Below are 14,314 nucleotides of genomic sequence, written 5' to 3'. Positions count from 1 at the left end.
GAAGTGCAAATGCCAAATTTAGATCATATGTGCTTTGTTAATGCTTTAGCAGCAGCAACAAATGATTTGTATTCTGAACCGAAAACGATTGATGAAGCATTAAAGGGCATTAATGCAAACCATTGGCAGGATTCTGTATGTGAGACTATATTAGGTCATATTAAAAACAAAGCATGAGAAATAACAGAAAACCTTATGATAAGAACATCATAGATAGTAATTGGGTTTTCAAAATTAAATGTAATTCTGCAGGCAAGATTGGAAGATATAAGCCACGTTTAGTTGTTAAGAGCTATTCTCAGATTGATGGAATAGACTATACTGAAATATTTGCACCAGTTGTCTGTATGTAACATTAAGAGTTTTATTAGCTTATGCAGCTATATATGATTGGGAAATGGACCACATGGATTTGTACAGGGAACTCTAAATGAAGACATTTATATGAAAACATTCTACTTCTGTCACTGAACTTCTAGTTTTTAGTTGATGAATACTAGCATCCTGATAATCATCTAATAATTCTTTATGTGGAGTCATGTGGTAAGAAGCACAAGAATCCATGTACCAAATATTGTAATCTGGATTCGAATTAATTACACGAATTTCTGCTACATAAGCTTCTTCCCCCTTTCTTTTCTTTTAATCCAAAATTAAACTTTTAATTAAGCTTGTTTTCATTACATCTACGTATTTTGAGAGGTGAATTCTGACAGTCGGAGCTTTTGTGGCCAAACAAATTGTATTCAAAACATTTTCCTTTAAAGTATTTTTGCCTCCAAAATTTTTATTAACAAATTCATATTCCTAACTTTTATCAATTAGGGGTTTTGAATCTTCAGCCAACAAGCGACTTTTAACATTGTCAACTGTTTTTGCCTCATCACAATTTTTTAAACCCATTATAAGAGGTTCAAACCTATCAGATAAATTAGCTAAAATTATTCCTGCAGTTAATTCTTTTATCAGGTTTAACATCAGTAGATTTTAATTGCTGATAAGCTGAAATGGGCCTACGTAAATAGTCAGATATATACTTGCAATCAGTATAACGGGTTTTTACTAATGTTTTAATTATTGAAACCTTTCTTATGATTCCCTTATCCTCATATGTTTCAGCTAATACTTTCCATACTTCCTTTCCACTTGTTAAATCTCTTATGTCATTGAAAATAATTTCACTTACCCTTCAGCTATATATGACAAAGCTTTGGTATCCTTCACTGGATCTTCTTTTGTACCCTCTTCACCATAAATTTAATTAATGCGCATTTTCATGGAAAATTTCCAGTCCAAGTAATTTTCCCTTCTATTCAATTGTTTGTGACTAAATGAACCTTCTCCCCATGGCATTTTTTTTAACTTAATCAACAAGAGACAAAAATTATAATTTGAGATAAATTAAAATAAATTTTCCATTGAATGAATTTTATTCTCAAGAAATATTTGCCTAAATAGTACTTAAAAATTAATAGTAATAGTCTAACTAGTTAAGCTTTTACAACCATGTGGTTTAGTTAACCCTAACATGACCATGTGGCAATTTTTGGTTAAAGTAATTTTATTAATTCTAAAATTCACTCATAGAATTAAATAAACAAACTAACCCAACTAGTCATTAGATTATTTATCCTCCTTTCTTAACCTGGGCCCATAACCTATTAAAAACTCAATATAGCAGAGTGGTTACTTAGCATGCATGAGAATAAATAACACACAACATACCTGTTGGGAGATTGGAACACAAGTGAGTTTTATTGGATATGCACAGTTCTAAAAGTATATAAACCAGTCGTGTCATCCATGGGCCAAGAACATACTTAAAGCTAACCTCTCTTTACATGTTCTCCCTTAAAGAATGATGCAATCAGCACAAAGTGTTGCACAGTACGTCTTGAGCCAATTGTAAGACACTGTTCAAATCAGATGCCTCATAAATATGTTAATAACGCAAACAGTTTTTGTTACATTTGTGGTGAGTGGACTTATGCATTGCACAGATGAAACCTGACTCCCTTTGTTGAAAAAGTTCATAATTTCTGTTTTGGCTGCAAAGTGGGAGATCAAGATAAGTCCTGGGCCCCACACATGTACTGTAATTCGTAAGCTTCTGGTCTGCAAAAGTGGTGAAATCACACACACAAAAAAATACTGATGCTCTTTGCAGTCCCAATGATGTGGAGAGAGCCCTGAGATCATGTGAGTGATTGCTATTTATGCATGGTGGCTCCTGTAGGTCAGGGAACAGGTGTATCTAAGAAAAAGACCATTATAATGTATCTAAATATACTAACCACTTATATGACCAATACTCCATAGTGATGATTTGCCAGTTCCCAAACTGCTTGAAACCTAAACCTCTGACTCGGACAAAAGTACCGAAATTTGTCATGTAATAAACATGCAGTCAGCCTCTCTGGATCCTGATTACACATCCAGTTTCACCTAGACAGCCTCACATATTACACCACACCGAATTAAACGATCTAATGAGAGACCTAGATTTACCAAAAATAAGGTAGACTAGTTAGATCTTTTCGTTAACAGTGTGGTGATAACTCATTTTCATACTTGTCAAATAGATTTGATGCCATTCTTTGACAACGAAGAAAGTTTAAATTTTTGCAAGGACATAAATGGTTTATTCAGAGCCCTCGGTTTGAATCACAAACCAGAAGAATGGAAATTGTTCACAGATGGCTCAACATTATGCTTAAAAGCTGTTCTGCTATGCTTCAGAAATAATTTAACCATCGATTCTGCTTGGCCATGCTGTTCATATGAAGAAACCATATGAAAATTTTAAGAATCTCCTAAAGTGCATCAAATATAAACACTATAAATGGCAAAAGTGTGCAGATTTCAAAGCAACTGTTCTCTTACCAGGATTGCAGTCCTTCAAACCAGGAGAAAAGAAGGTGCAGCATGTGCCATTGATTGACCCAACAAAGGCATTACTACCATCACTACACAGAAAATTAGGGCTAATAAAGAAGTCTGTGAAAGCAATGGATAAAAATGGTCCGGCATTTTAATATCCTCAAGGGAAATTTCATGGGCTAAGTCAAGCAAAAATAAAGGAAGGCATTTTTGTTGGGCCACAAATCCAAAATCTCTACAAGGACAAATGTTTTGAAAATATATTAACAGGTGATGAGAAGAATGCTTAAATAAATTTTCAAGAAACAGTAACTAACTTCCCAGAAAATAAGAAGTCTGAAAACTACACTGAAACTGTGGAGGAACTAATGTTACCATATTAAAAACTAGGTTGGAACATGTCTTTGCATATATTTTCTTGATTCTCACCTAGATTTTTCCCAGATAACTGTGGTGCAGTTATTGATGAACATGGTGAGCACTTCCACCAGGACATTGCAGAAGTGGAGAAATGATATCAGGGAAAATGGAGCCCTTCCATGCTTGCTGATTATTGTTGGACACTTGTTAGAGATGCTCCTGATGTAGTGTATCACCCAGTAGCAAAATGAACATGTATTTTGCGTTAAGCACTTTTTTAAAAATGTATTTAAAAAATTAATCTAATTTTTTAATTTCATTGTTGTTTTCATATTTATCACCACAATTTCCAACGAAAAGTGTGTTTTGTATCAAGGATACTGAAAAAAAGTTCAAATTTGTTGTCCACTGTTATTAGTGAAACTGGATCAGTAAAGCAGTTTCAGGTAGATAAAGTTTGAATGTGTAATATATCTCTTGAAAACTTCTTTTAAGGCTGAAAAACTTTAAACTGTAAGAATTATGTTGTGTTGTGTCGAAAAAACTATTTAACTAGATACTTACAAGAATTAAATCAAAGTTACACGTGCCCAATATTTACTGGCCTGAAAAAAAAATATGTCGTACATTGCATTGTAACCCTAAAATACAGAATAATAAAATTACTTCACTTACCTACAAACACATATGCAAGAGACTTGCGGAGACACATTTCTTTTCTCAATCTCTCTTTGTTCAATTATTTAAACATTATCTGGATTAAATATATCAATTTGATAGCATAGCACACAAAAAACTCAAGAACAGAAGGACACGAGAAGGGCGCTGTCTAGAAGATCGAAAGCAAAATTTATATCTTATTTCATCGTTCACTTTTCGCATTGGAAATACTTCCACGTTATCTAAATAGCTTGCAGATGTTGCTTTATATACGCACATATTATTCTTTTTTTTACACACATTATTCTGGTCAGCACAAGGTAAAATCTACAAGGAGACAAGCGAAACGTCAATAGAGGCAATTTCTTAATGCGAAACACACATTAACAATTTATTTCAAGACAGTTCAATTTTTAGCATAATTATTTTATAGCTGGATTAATTTTCAACATAATCTTTCAGGCTAATTTGTGCAATTCTCACGCTGCTTCGCTCCTTCTTCTCCATCAAAAAAAGACATCATTCCACGAGTGTGAGATATGCAATGGCCGCAGCCCCGCATACTCATTCAAGACGCAGTCAGCAAAGAGAGGGAAACCTGTTTGCTGTGTATTTATGCACGTGGTAGTGATTACGATTAATGTTACGATAGTGTCCATGATGATGAACTGCGTGGTGTGAGAAATTTCCGTTCTCACAAATTAATATACAACAAACCCTAGCTGAGCATGGATTTGCAGAATGCAATATTGCATACGCACATTTTCTTAACTCTTTCCATTTAATTTGACCAATGGTAGAATTTCAGTAATATGCAGTTCACCATTCATTCATCAACACTGAATGTTTGCTGACATCAGTTCTAGTCAGAAGTTATTCAACAATTTTAAAGAATTTTCATAAACATCTGAGGATTTTGAAAATGAAGCCAATGAAATCCTACCAATTGCAAAAGCATTTGGTGGCAAAGGATTTTAAGATATAGAAGAAGGAAAAGTCAAAGAATTAATTAAGAAATGACGAATGAAGAATTTGATGATCTTTAATACCAGTTGATTGCAAAACCACAATAAAGTGGAGAAGTTATAACAAAGGAGAAAATAAAGTGACTCATAAATTGTTAAATGAATCGTTAAAAAAGGGCAAACGAGCTGTTTGATTTTGTGATGGAATAACAATAATAAAAAGAAGACACTTTTCGAGAAGCATTGAAAAATTCTGCACTCCTTGCCACAAAACTTTTAAAGAGTTTCGTTAATCATTACTCCCAAGCAAAAATCAACAACTGTATTAAAAAAAATAACTGTATCATATATTTATTAAGAAAAAATAAAAACCCTTCAATTTACATTTGTTTCCTTTTTAATTGCAACAAAATTCATGTTTGTTTAAGTTATACATACTTTCATAACCTAAATTACACATAGCAAATTTTTCCACAGAACTTCGCAGAACGTGATTTTGCCATATGCACTATGTATTAATGACCTAACTCATGTTCTGCAGGGGTTTACTGTGTTTAATAATCAGACTAGCATTTATGACTAGATACACAATGGATAATTATGTTGCAGAACATGAAGGCTACCAAAAACATACATGTCTGCAGGAAACTCTTATATTTACATTACTAGCAGTTCATCCTTATGTTTAGTCTAGATAAGGGGTTGGCAAAAGCTGGTCAGTAGGCGGAATGCAGTGTTTTTAATTGTTTAATCTGCCCTATTATGAAATCCTGTGTAATGACATTTTAGCTCTGTCCTACCTGATTTTAAGCACAAACTACCAAAGCTTTAGTGTGCATCTATTGTTACAGTGTACATCTGCATATAAATTTGTTATATGTTAGTGGTTAAGGTAAGCTGAGAACAGTATTCATTAGAAAACAAGAACATCCATCAAAGAATACAGTTCTATCATTTCTAGCAGTTGTAATTCAGAAATTAAACAATGAAATATGAATATTGTTGAAATAAAGACTGATCAGAAAAGAGAACTTAGGAAAAGAACACCTAACATCTGAATTTTTATTTTAAAATGAAACAGTGCACATTTCAATTATCTGATGACCAGCAGGAATAAATCCCATTTAGGGTGGATTTGGCGAAACTGCAAATTACCAGTAATCCAACCATATGAAAGCAGCAAAATAATCAATTACACCCAGTTCTTCATTCGTCATTTCTCTCCAGAAGATGGAAAGCACTTTGATACTAAGGATTGCCACAAGTGAGCTGGAATCTAATTTAGATGAAACAATCACAAATAAGCATTTGAGATTTCACATCTCACATTAAGTACACATTAATTAATAATTATTTACAACACAATTTTACAATAAAAATAATGTATGCTAATCTATAATTTTATAAAAATGTTTGATTAATCATTGACGCATTCTCTTTGCTTTATACTCCTCGAAATTATTAAGAACATTTTATATTTCATTGGTTGATCCCCACACAGAGCTGTCGTGACCCCATGTTCACTTTTTGGGTTTATTAAGTAAGAAATATGAAATTAAGTGTACAAAATGGTATTTGAGATAATAATTTTTAAAAATTTTTCTACCCAGAAGGGATGTTTTCCTTCATCACGTCCTGGGAAACAAAAGAGGCAACACTACAGATCGTCAAACAAATACCTTTGCACCTTACAATGACCCTGCTTGCATGATGCACTAAAGACCTTTTTGCCTATGGTTAAAAAAGTATTTGCCCACCCCTTCTCTAAATGCATATATTCTGGTTTCTCATTTCTGATGCTACCGGCAGTGGCAAAAAACAAAAAATTAAATGCTTAATACTATTGTAAAGTTTTAAGTATGTAATCACTTTGCAGTTCATGAAAAAATTACTGATCTATTTTATGTGAATTTCGATGGCAAAAGCATTTCCAGTTTATAAGCTTTTCAGATGATGAACAGCCTTGGGGAATGGATTCACTGTATTATTATTCAACCACTAGGCATCTGATAAAGATACAAATTTCTGATGAATACACTACAACTGGAACTGATATAGTGCCATTTACTTTGTACTTTACATGATAGGGAAAGACTAATAAAATGTATCAAAGATTCTCTGTGGAAAACACCTCTGTGGGGAAAGAGGAATATTTTGTGGGTAAAACTTCTACTGAGCCAATATTAAAAGGAAGTTATAAAATCATTTATTAATACCTGTAGAATATCTTGTTCTGGATACAGATTCAAAATATGATTATCGATCTGGAATTCTCCATATTTTATTGCAACTACCCTCCTCCTTTGTTCACAGTAAAATGCCTACAAAAATAATAATAATAATAATAATAATAATAATAATAAATAAATAAATAAATAAATAAAAAATACTAGAAACAATTCCAAACACATGAGTTTTTTACAATTGAAATGCAGTTATGAGTGACAAAAGGTAAAGTACAGGAGATCTTCAAAGTAGTAGGAGACACTATGCTAAAAACAGTTAATTTTATTTATACTGATTACATAGTAACCTTTAAACGTAGCCACAATTTTACTTGCATGATTATTTTAAATGCATTCTCAAGAGGTAGATAAAACTTCATATTTCAGCTATGCTTTGTAAAAACTCCATTCATAATGACAAAAAATGACAGACTGAATTCCAAAGACATCAGATTACTGATGCCTGTTTCACTGGTGCATCGGTAACCTCAGTTATAAAATTACTGGAGATGTTGAGAAGCAGTGTGTCTAAACACATGACAGTATAAAACATTCTCAGCAAAACACAATCTGTAAGACACAACTGTGAGACATAAAGGAAACTTAAAGACAAAGAGATATTAAAGAGGTTTGTTATATCAAAAACTACTGTAAAAAAATGTTACTGCTGAGTCTAATATGCATCTACAGAAACCAATTTCAACACACAAAAAAGGGATACGTATAAGCAGAATATTTCCAGAAAAACTACAGTGCATTCAGAAAATAACTATGCATATGCATCATTACCAATGGATACATTTATATGATGAAATATTTTTCAAACCAATGCGTTTTGAGGGAATATTTTATGTAACAGTTAGTTACAATGCTTTATGCAGTTGGTTTCACTGCAGCTGTTTATCTGAGACAGTTTGCTTGCTGACATTGAGAAGGGGAGTGTGTGTAGCATACTGTTGCACATCCTTGCATTTGAACAGGGTAATTCCAGTTTAGTGCTTTCCTTCTGTAGTAAGGATGGTGCTAACCTTACAACAGTGAATATTCCTCATTGAATATGTATTCCATGATCATGGCAAGTACACACAGATGGTGAAAGAGCAGTTTGCCATTAAATTTCCTGGTACACCTGTGCCTAATCGAAACAGTGTCAGATTACTTATGAAGAGATTTAGGGACAGCGGAACAGTAAATGATTATCCATGAAGTGGGAGACCATCAGTTTTACTCACTGAAGAAAAATTGCTGGATATATCGGATGCAATACTACATAACCCCAGCACATCAGGCCATTCAAGAGAAAGTCGGTCTCATCCCATATAAAATGAAAGTGGTTTAACAATTAGTCCCCAGTGACACTGGAAAATGAATTCAGTTTTGTGAATGGTTTCAACAGTTTCTTGTGGGCAAGTACCGTAATTTACAGAAGAAAGGCCGCATCAGCCGCACTCGAGAAAAATGGCAGGAAAAAAATTTAAATTACACAGAAACGCCGCATCAGCATAAATGCTGCAATAGATCAAATTGTGCGTGACATCGTCATGGGCCGTATAGATGCAAAATCTCAACCTAAATCCTGATATATTACATATCAGTTAAGAAAAATGCATGAAATGAAACCATAAGTCAAAAATAAATTAAAGGTAAGAAATGTTGAAAATATATTTACGTTCACGTATATACTTATATTTACCCACTAAAGAAGTCCATTTGTAATACTCAGACTATATTATAAAAAATGTTGCAACAACGAAATATTAAATTTGGATTACAAAAGGAAATTTTTAATTTTACTTACAAAACGAATTACAGCAAACTATACATCACATGAAGCCATCAAAATCTGATTCTTCACAATCTGAATTAAAAAGATTTAGTAAATCCTGATTGAAGTCCAAGTCTTCCAGATCATCACATTCACACTCTTGGTTTACAGTCTCTTTATCTAAGGATGTAATTTCAACTTCTATGAACCCTGCTATTATTGATGATGTTTTTACCGATTTCCACGCACTTCCTACTCACTTTGCAACTTCTTCATAAGATGCTCTACGAATTTTACTTCTTTTGGTATACGTATGTGATCCTTCACTCATCCAACACTCCCACCACTTTCGGACTTCAGCTTTGAATGATTTATTACCTGACAAATCTAATGGTTGTAAGATTTTTGTCAAACCACCAGAAATTATTGCTATGGTCGTAGACAATTTTTGACATCTGGTTTTCACTGACTCAAGTAAATGAGCACGCATGGAATCCATTATCAATAACCCTTTTGGTTGGAAAAAAGATCCCCTACTACACTGCCAAACTTTTTGTAGCCACTCATGATGATTGTTTCACACATCCAGCCATTCTCATTTGCACAAATAATTACGTCATTAGGAAAATCTCCCTTCGGAATAGACTTTTGTTTAAAAATGATCATCGGCTTTAGCTTATCACTGTTTGCGGCACAAGCTAACACACATGTAAATGATGTTCTTTCAAGCCCCGTCGTAAGCACAGATACAGTTTTTGCACCAGTTTCATCAACAGTTCTGTTTGCAGGAGAGTCAAAAGCTAACAGTGTTTCATCCATATTTATTATCTGTGACCGAAGTTTTTTTTTTGGGGGGGTCAATAATATCTGTCACATATCTTAGAAAAGATGCCTTTTTATCCTGCCAGTCCATTGGTAATTCTTGCCAGACTGTTGTTCTAGTATGCACAGAAATATTCTTTCTTTTCATAAATCTGCTACACCAGCAAGGCCCTCCTTTGAAATCGTTTATGTTTATTTGTTTTGCTATAAATTTTGCTTGTAATCGAATTTTTACAGTTGAAATTGCCATTACCTTTCCTCGTTGCTCCTTTATCCAGTTTGCAAGGTCATCCTCTAGATTCGGCCACCTTACAGTAGTATCACTTCTTTTGGCTCATTTCTGTTGTGGCATATTTTTAAGTTCTTTTTCAGTTCTCCAATGTCGAATACATCTCTCATCCACTTCAAACTCTCGAGCTGCTGCTCTATTTCCAATTTGTTTAGCAAGTGAAATTATATTAAGTTTAAAACCAGCAGTATAGCTTCTGTGCAGTTTAGGTGCCATTTTCAAAAATTTTCCGCTCCCTTCTTACATAAAAACTGTTCAACAAGTACTTGTACCCAAAGTGATGTGGTCTGTATCTGGCAGAATGCCAAGAAAAATCGATTCATGCTGAAGGGGGAATACGAGGGCATTTCGAAAAGTAAAGATACACCGTACGCCAGAGGAAAAGAAAAATTTTGCTGAGCAAGTTGGCAACACAGGTGTTAACCTTGAACCATTAGGAACATTATCCAGGATGCTGTTGCTTTTGGCTTGGCTTTGATAAATGACAATGCACAACCACACATTACTCATGCTATTGAGGTGCTCCTGAAAAGTAAGTATATCCACAAAATGGATCAACCAGCATGTTCAGCTGATTTAAATCTCACTGAACAAATGTGGGATCTTTTAAGAAGATGGCTGTTGCCACAATCTTTGTTAGTTTGGTACATTTATATTTACCATGTTGGCAACACCAAGTTCTATCTCTGCATGCGAGCTATGTATGCCGTTGTAATGTTGTGCACGTGTTGTTAAGTTTCAATAAAGAAAGTGAAAAGATACTTTTCTTATTTTTCGACTTGCTTCTCCATATGATATCGATTTATTTACTAGGTAGCAGTTCTCGTGGTTTGTGAATATGAATGAAGAATTTAGTAGTTATAATTTGTTTTAAAATTTACCGTACTAGCATAAAAATGGCATGTACAAGAAGCAGTGATATCGGCATACCATTATTTGATGGTTCGGACTATTTTAATTGGAAAGTGCGTATGATGAAATTTCTTCAATTTAAAAAGTGTAAAGATGTGGTTCAGCGAAAAGTCGGTGAAAACGATGACGTGGAAAAATGGGAAGAAAAAATATACAAGCTACAAATTACATTTCTGGCGCCATAACAAACAAGCAATTGGAATATACTCACGAGTGTGAGACTGCATTTGATATAATTACGAAATTTGATGCAATGTATTTAAAAACTTCAACATCTCTACAAATTGTTTGTCGAAATAACTTAGAATGTGTGAAACTGAAAAATTATCCTGATGTAAATATATTTTTCGATGATTTCGAAAAGTATGTGAATGAACTGAAACATGCCGGCACCTACCTAACGGAACAAGAAAAATTGAACTATATGCTAAGAGCATTACCTTCAAATTACAGTCACATTGGTGACTTAATAGATATATTACCAGAGAAGGACAGAACAGTCGATTACCTAAAGAGCAAAATCAAATCTAAATTACTTGAAGAGAAAAATGATTATGAAGATTATGCACCAGCAGAAAAATCAAATGCGTTCAAAATTGAAACAAGCAAATCGGGTCCACAAGGGAATGTCTGTTACAATTGTGGAAAACCTGGTCACATTAAAAAGAATTGTTGGCATGTCTATCAAAAGAACTATCGTGGTAATGGCTCCAGTAATTATCGTGGTCGAAGTTCTTCACATAACCGAGGACGTAGTCGTGCTTTTAGTGGACATCGTGAACGTGGAGCATACTCTAACCATAGAATAAACAGTCATCAAGGCAATAGTTTTCACCCCACTGTTATCGAAAGTAACATGACAAGTTCCAGTGCAAATACTGTGATGAATAAAAATGAAATCATGAAATCAATTGGTTACTGGATAGCGGATGCACAGACCACATTATAAACAGTGATGAATATTTCAAAGAGCAAGTCACTTTGAAGGATCCTATTCAAGTAAAAGTCGGTGACAGAAGGATTTTGAAAGCTACAAAGGTTGGCAATATAATTGTTTCTTTTTCTGTATATAACTCTGAATCTATCGTAACATTGAAGAATGTATTTTATGTAAAAGAAATGAAAGCAAATTTATTAAGTTATTCGACGATTACTGATAATCATAAAATAGTTTCAAAAGAAAAGTTCTCTAAAATATATGATGTCAATGGTTCATTAGTAGCAATAGCAAGGAAAGAAGAAAGATTATATAAAGTAAAGAGTTGTGTTAAAAATAGTAAAATATTTGGAAATTTGACCATCAGTAAGTTAATGTTAAAAGAAAAATTGCACCGTTCATTTGGACATTTAAATTTTAAATATCTGGATATTATGTGCAAAGATCAGCTATTAGAAGGAATCCCTAAAGAAACAGAAACCGAATATATGAAGCGTGCCATATGTATTGAAAATAAAATGCACTATTTACCATTCAAGAATAATAGAAGAAAAGTAGAAGATATTCTGGAGATTATACATACAGATGTACTAAATGGACCTCACAGAACAAGTGGATATAATGGTGAGAAATACTTTGTGAGTTTTATTGATGATTATAGCAAGTTGGCAAAAATTTATTGTATCAAATCTAAGGATCGAGTCTCTAACTGCTTAATTGAATATGTAAATGAAATTCAAAATTTAACAGGGAAGACTATCAAAGAACTAAGATGTGATAATGGTAGTGAATATATGAATAGCAAGATATACAAATTTGCAAGAGAAAAAGGTTTCAAGATAAAGTCATGCCCACCATATGTACATGAATTAAATGGTACTGCTGAGCGTTACAACAGAACTATAATGGATATGGCAAGATGTCTTTTAGCCGAAGCAAAAGTTGACAGACGTTACTGGCCTGAAGTAATTAAAGCTGCTGCTTATTTGAAAAACAGGACATTAACAAATACTATTGTAAAGAAGACACCATATGAAATATTTTTCAATAGGAAACCATCTGCTAATGAATTGAAATTATACGGAAGTAGAATGTATGTAAGAATACCAGAAGAAAAGAGAAAGTGGGATAAAAAGGCTGAATTTGGAACTTTACTTGGATATACAGAAGTTGGATATAGAGTTTTGATGAATAACAGAATGATAGTTGCCAGGCATGTTGATATTATTGAAGAAGACATAATGTGTGTAGGTTGTGATGATGAAGATAAGAATGATGATACAAATAAGAAGAATGAACCTCAAGAAGTGTCATGTGAATAGAGTAATGATAACTGCAAGGACAGTGTGATAAATGAAGATGAAACAAAAAGTGGAATGAGACCAAGAAGGCAAATCAAACCACCAGTTCGATTTCATGAAGAATTCGGGTACTACTGTGTTAGTGCAAATTTTTGTGATGCTACAGTTCCAGGTAACTTTGAGGAGGCGACAACATGCAGCAAGGCTGGACATTGGAAAGAGGCAATGAACAGTCTTGTTAAAAATAACGCTTGGACACTAGTGACTAAACCAGAGGATAAAGCAATTCTAGATGTAAAGTGGGTATTCAAAAGAAAACCAGGTAATGTTTTTAAAGCTAGATTAGTGGTTCGAGCAAAAAGATTTCCAGCAAAAAGATAGTATTGAGGATACTTACTCCCCTGTCATTAAGATGCAAACCTTAAAATTGTAACTTCCATATTCTTGTCAGTATAATTTAAATATTCATCAAATGGATGTTGAGACTGCCTTTTTAAATGGTTACGTTGTGTCCGAGGTTTATGTTAAACAACCACAAGGCTATAATGATAATTCGAATAGAGTGTATAAATTAAAGAAAGCACTATATGGGTTGCAAGAAAGCCCTAATGCTTGGTATGAGTGTTTTAACGAGTATATTGAGAGTCTAGGATTTCGTAGAAGTAAATATGATTATTGTCTTTATGTAAAATCTGAAAATGATGTATTTGTAGATATTCTTTTATTTGTTGATGATTTGTTGATATGTTGTAAAGATACTCAGGTAATTAATGATATTAAGGAACAACTACATAATAAATTTAAAATGAAGGATTTAAATAAAGTAAAAAGCTATATTGGAATTGATATTGAATATGATAATGAGAAAAGTAATACCTTAACACTGAGTCTGGAAAATTATATTGAATCTTTAGCTAAACTGTATGGTATTGAAAATTCAAAGCTTTATGATACACCAATGCAGATTAATCTTAAACTAAGCCAATTTAATTTAAATCAAAATGTCAAATATAAAAATCTAATAGGAGCACTCTTGTATATTAGTCATGGTACTAGACCAGACATATATTTCAGCGTAAATTATTTAAGTAGATTTCAAAATTGTTATGATGAGACATATTTCAAGTATGCTTTGAGAGTTTTAAAGCATTTGTACTTAACAAAACATCTAAAATTAACCTACAGTAAACATCTTAAA

General features: G+C 33.2%; 1 protein-coding gene across 4 annotated transcripts in view; it reads right to left on the bottom strand.

Annotated features, from left to right (window-relative positions):
* The window catches only part of LOC118185112 (uncharacterized), a 254,232-nt gene that overhangs the window by 73,796 nt on the left and 166,122 nt on the right, over positions 1 to 14,314 (bottom strand). For all 4 annotated transcript variants that reach the window (XM_085809298.1, XM_085809300.1, XM_085809301.1 and 1 more), the window contains one exon: positions 7,082 to 7,186. In XM_085809298.1, coding sequence (XP_085665424.1) covers positions 7,082 to 7,186 — 105 coding nt within the window. The remainder of the gene's footprint in view (positions 1 to 7,081; positions 7,187 to 14,314) is intronic.

Source organism: Stegodyphus dumicola, chromosome X2, assembly GCF_044657685.1.
Source record: "Stegodyphus dumicola isolate Sdum_Otavi_A_Nest chromosome X2, ASM4465768v1".
Taxonomy (NCBI): domain Eukaryota; kingdom Metazoa; phylum Arthropoda; class Arachnida; order Araneae; family Eresidae; genus Stegodyphus; species Stegodyphus dumicola.
The sequence above is the reverse complement of the archived record's forward strand: the minus strand, read 5'-3'. Positions and strand labels throughout refer to the sequence as shown.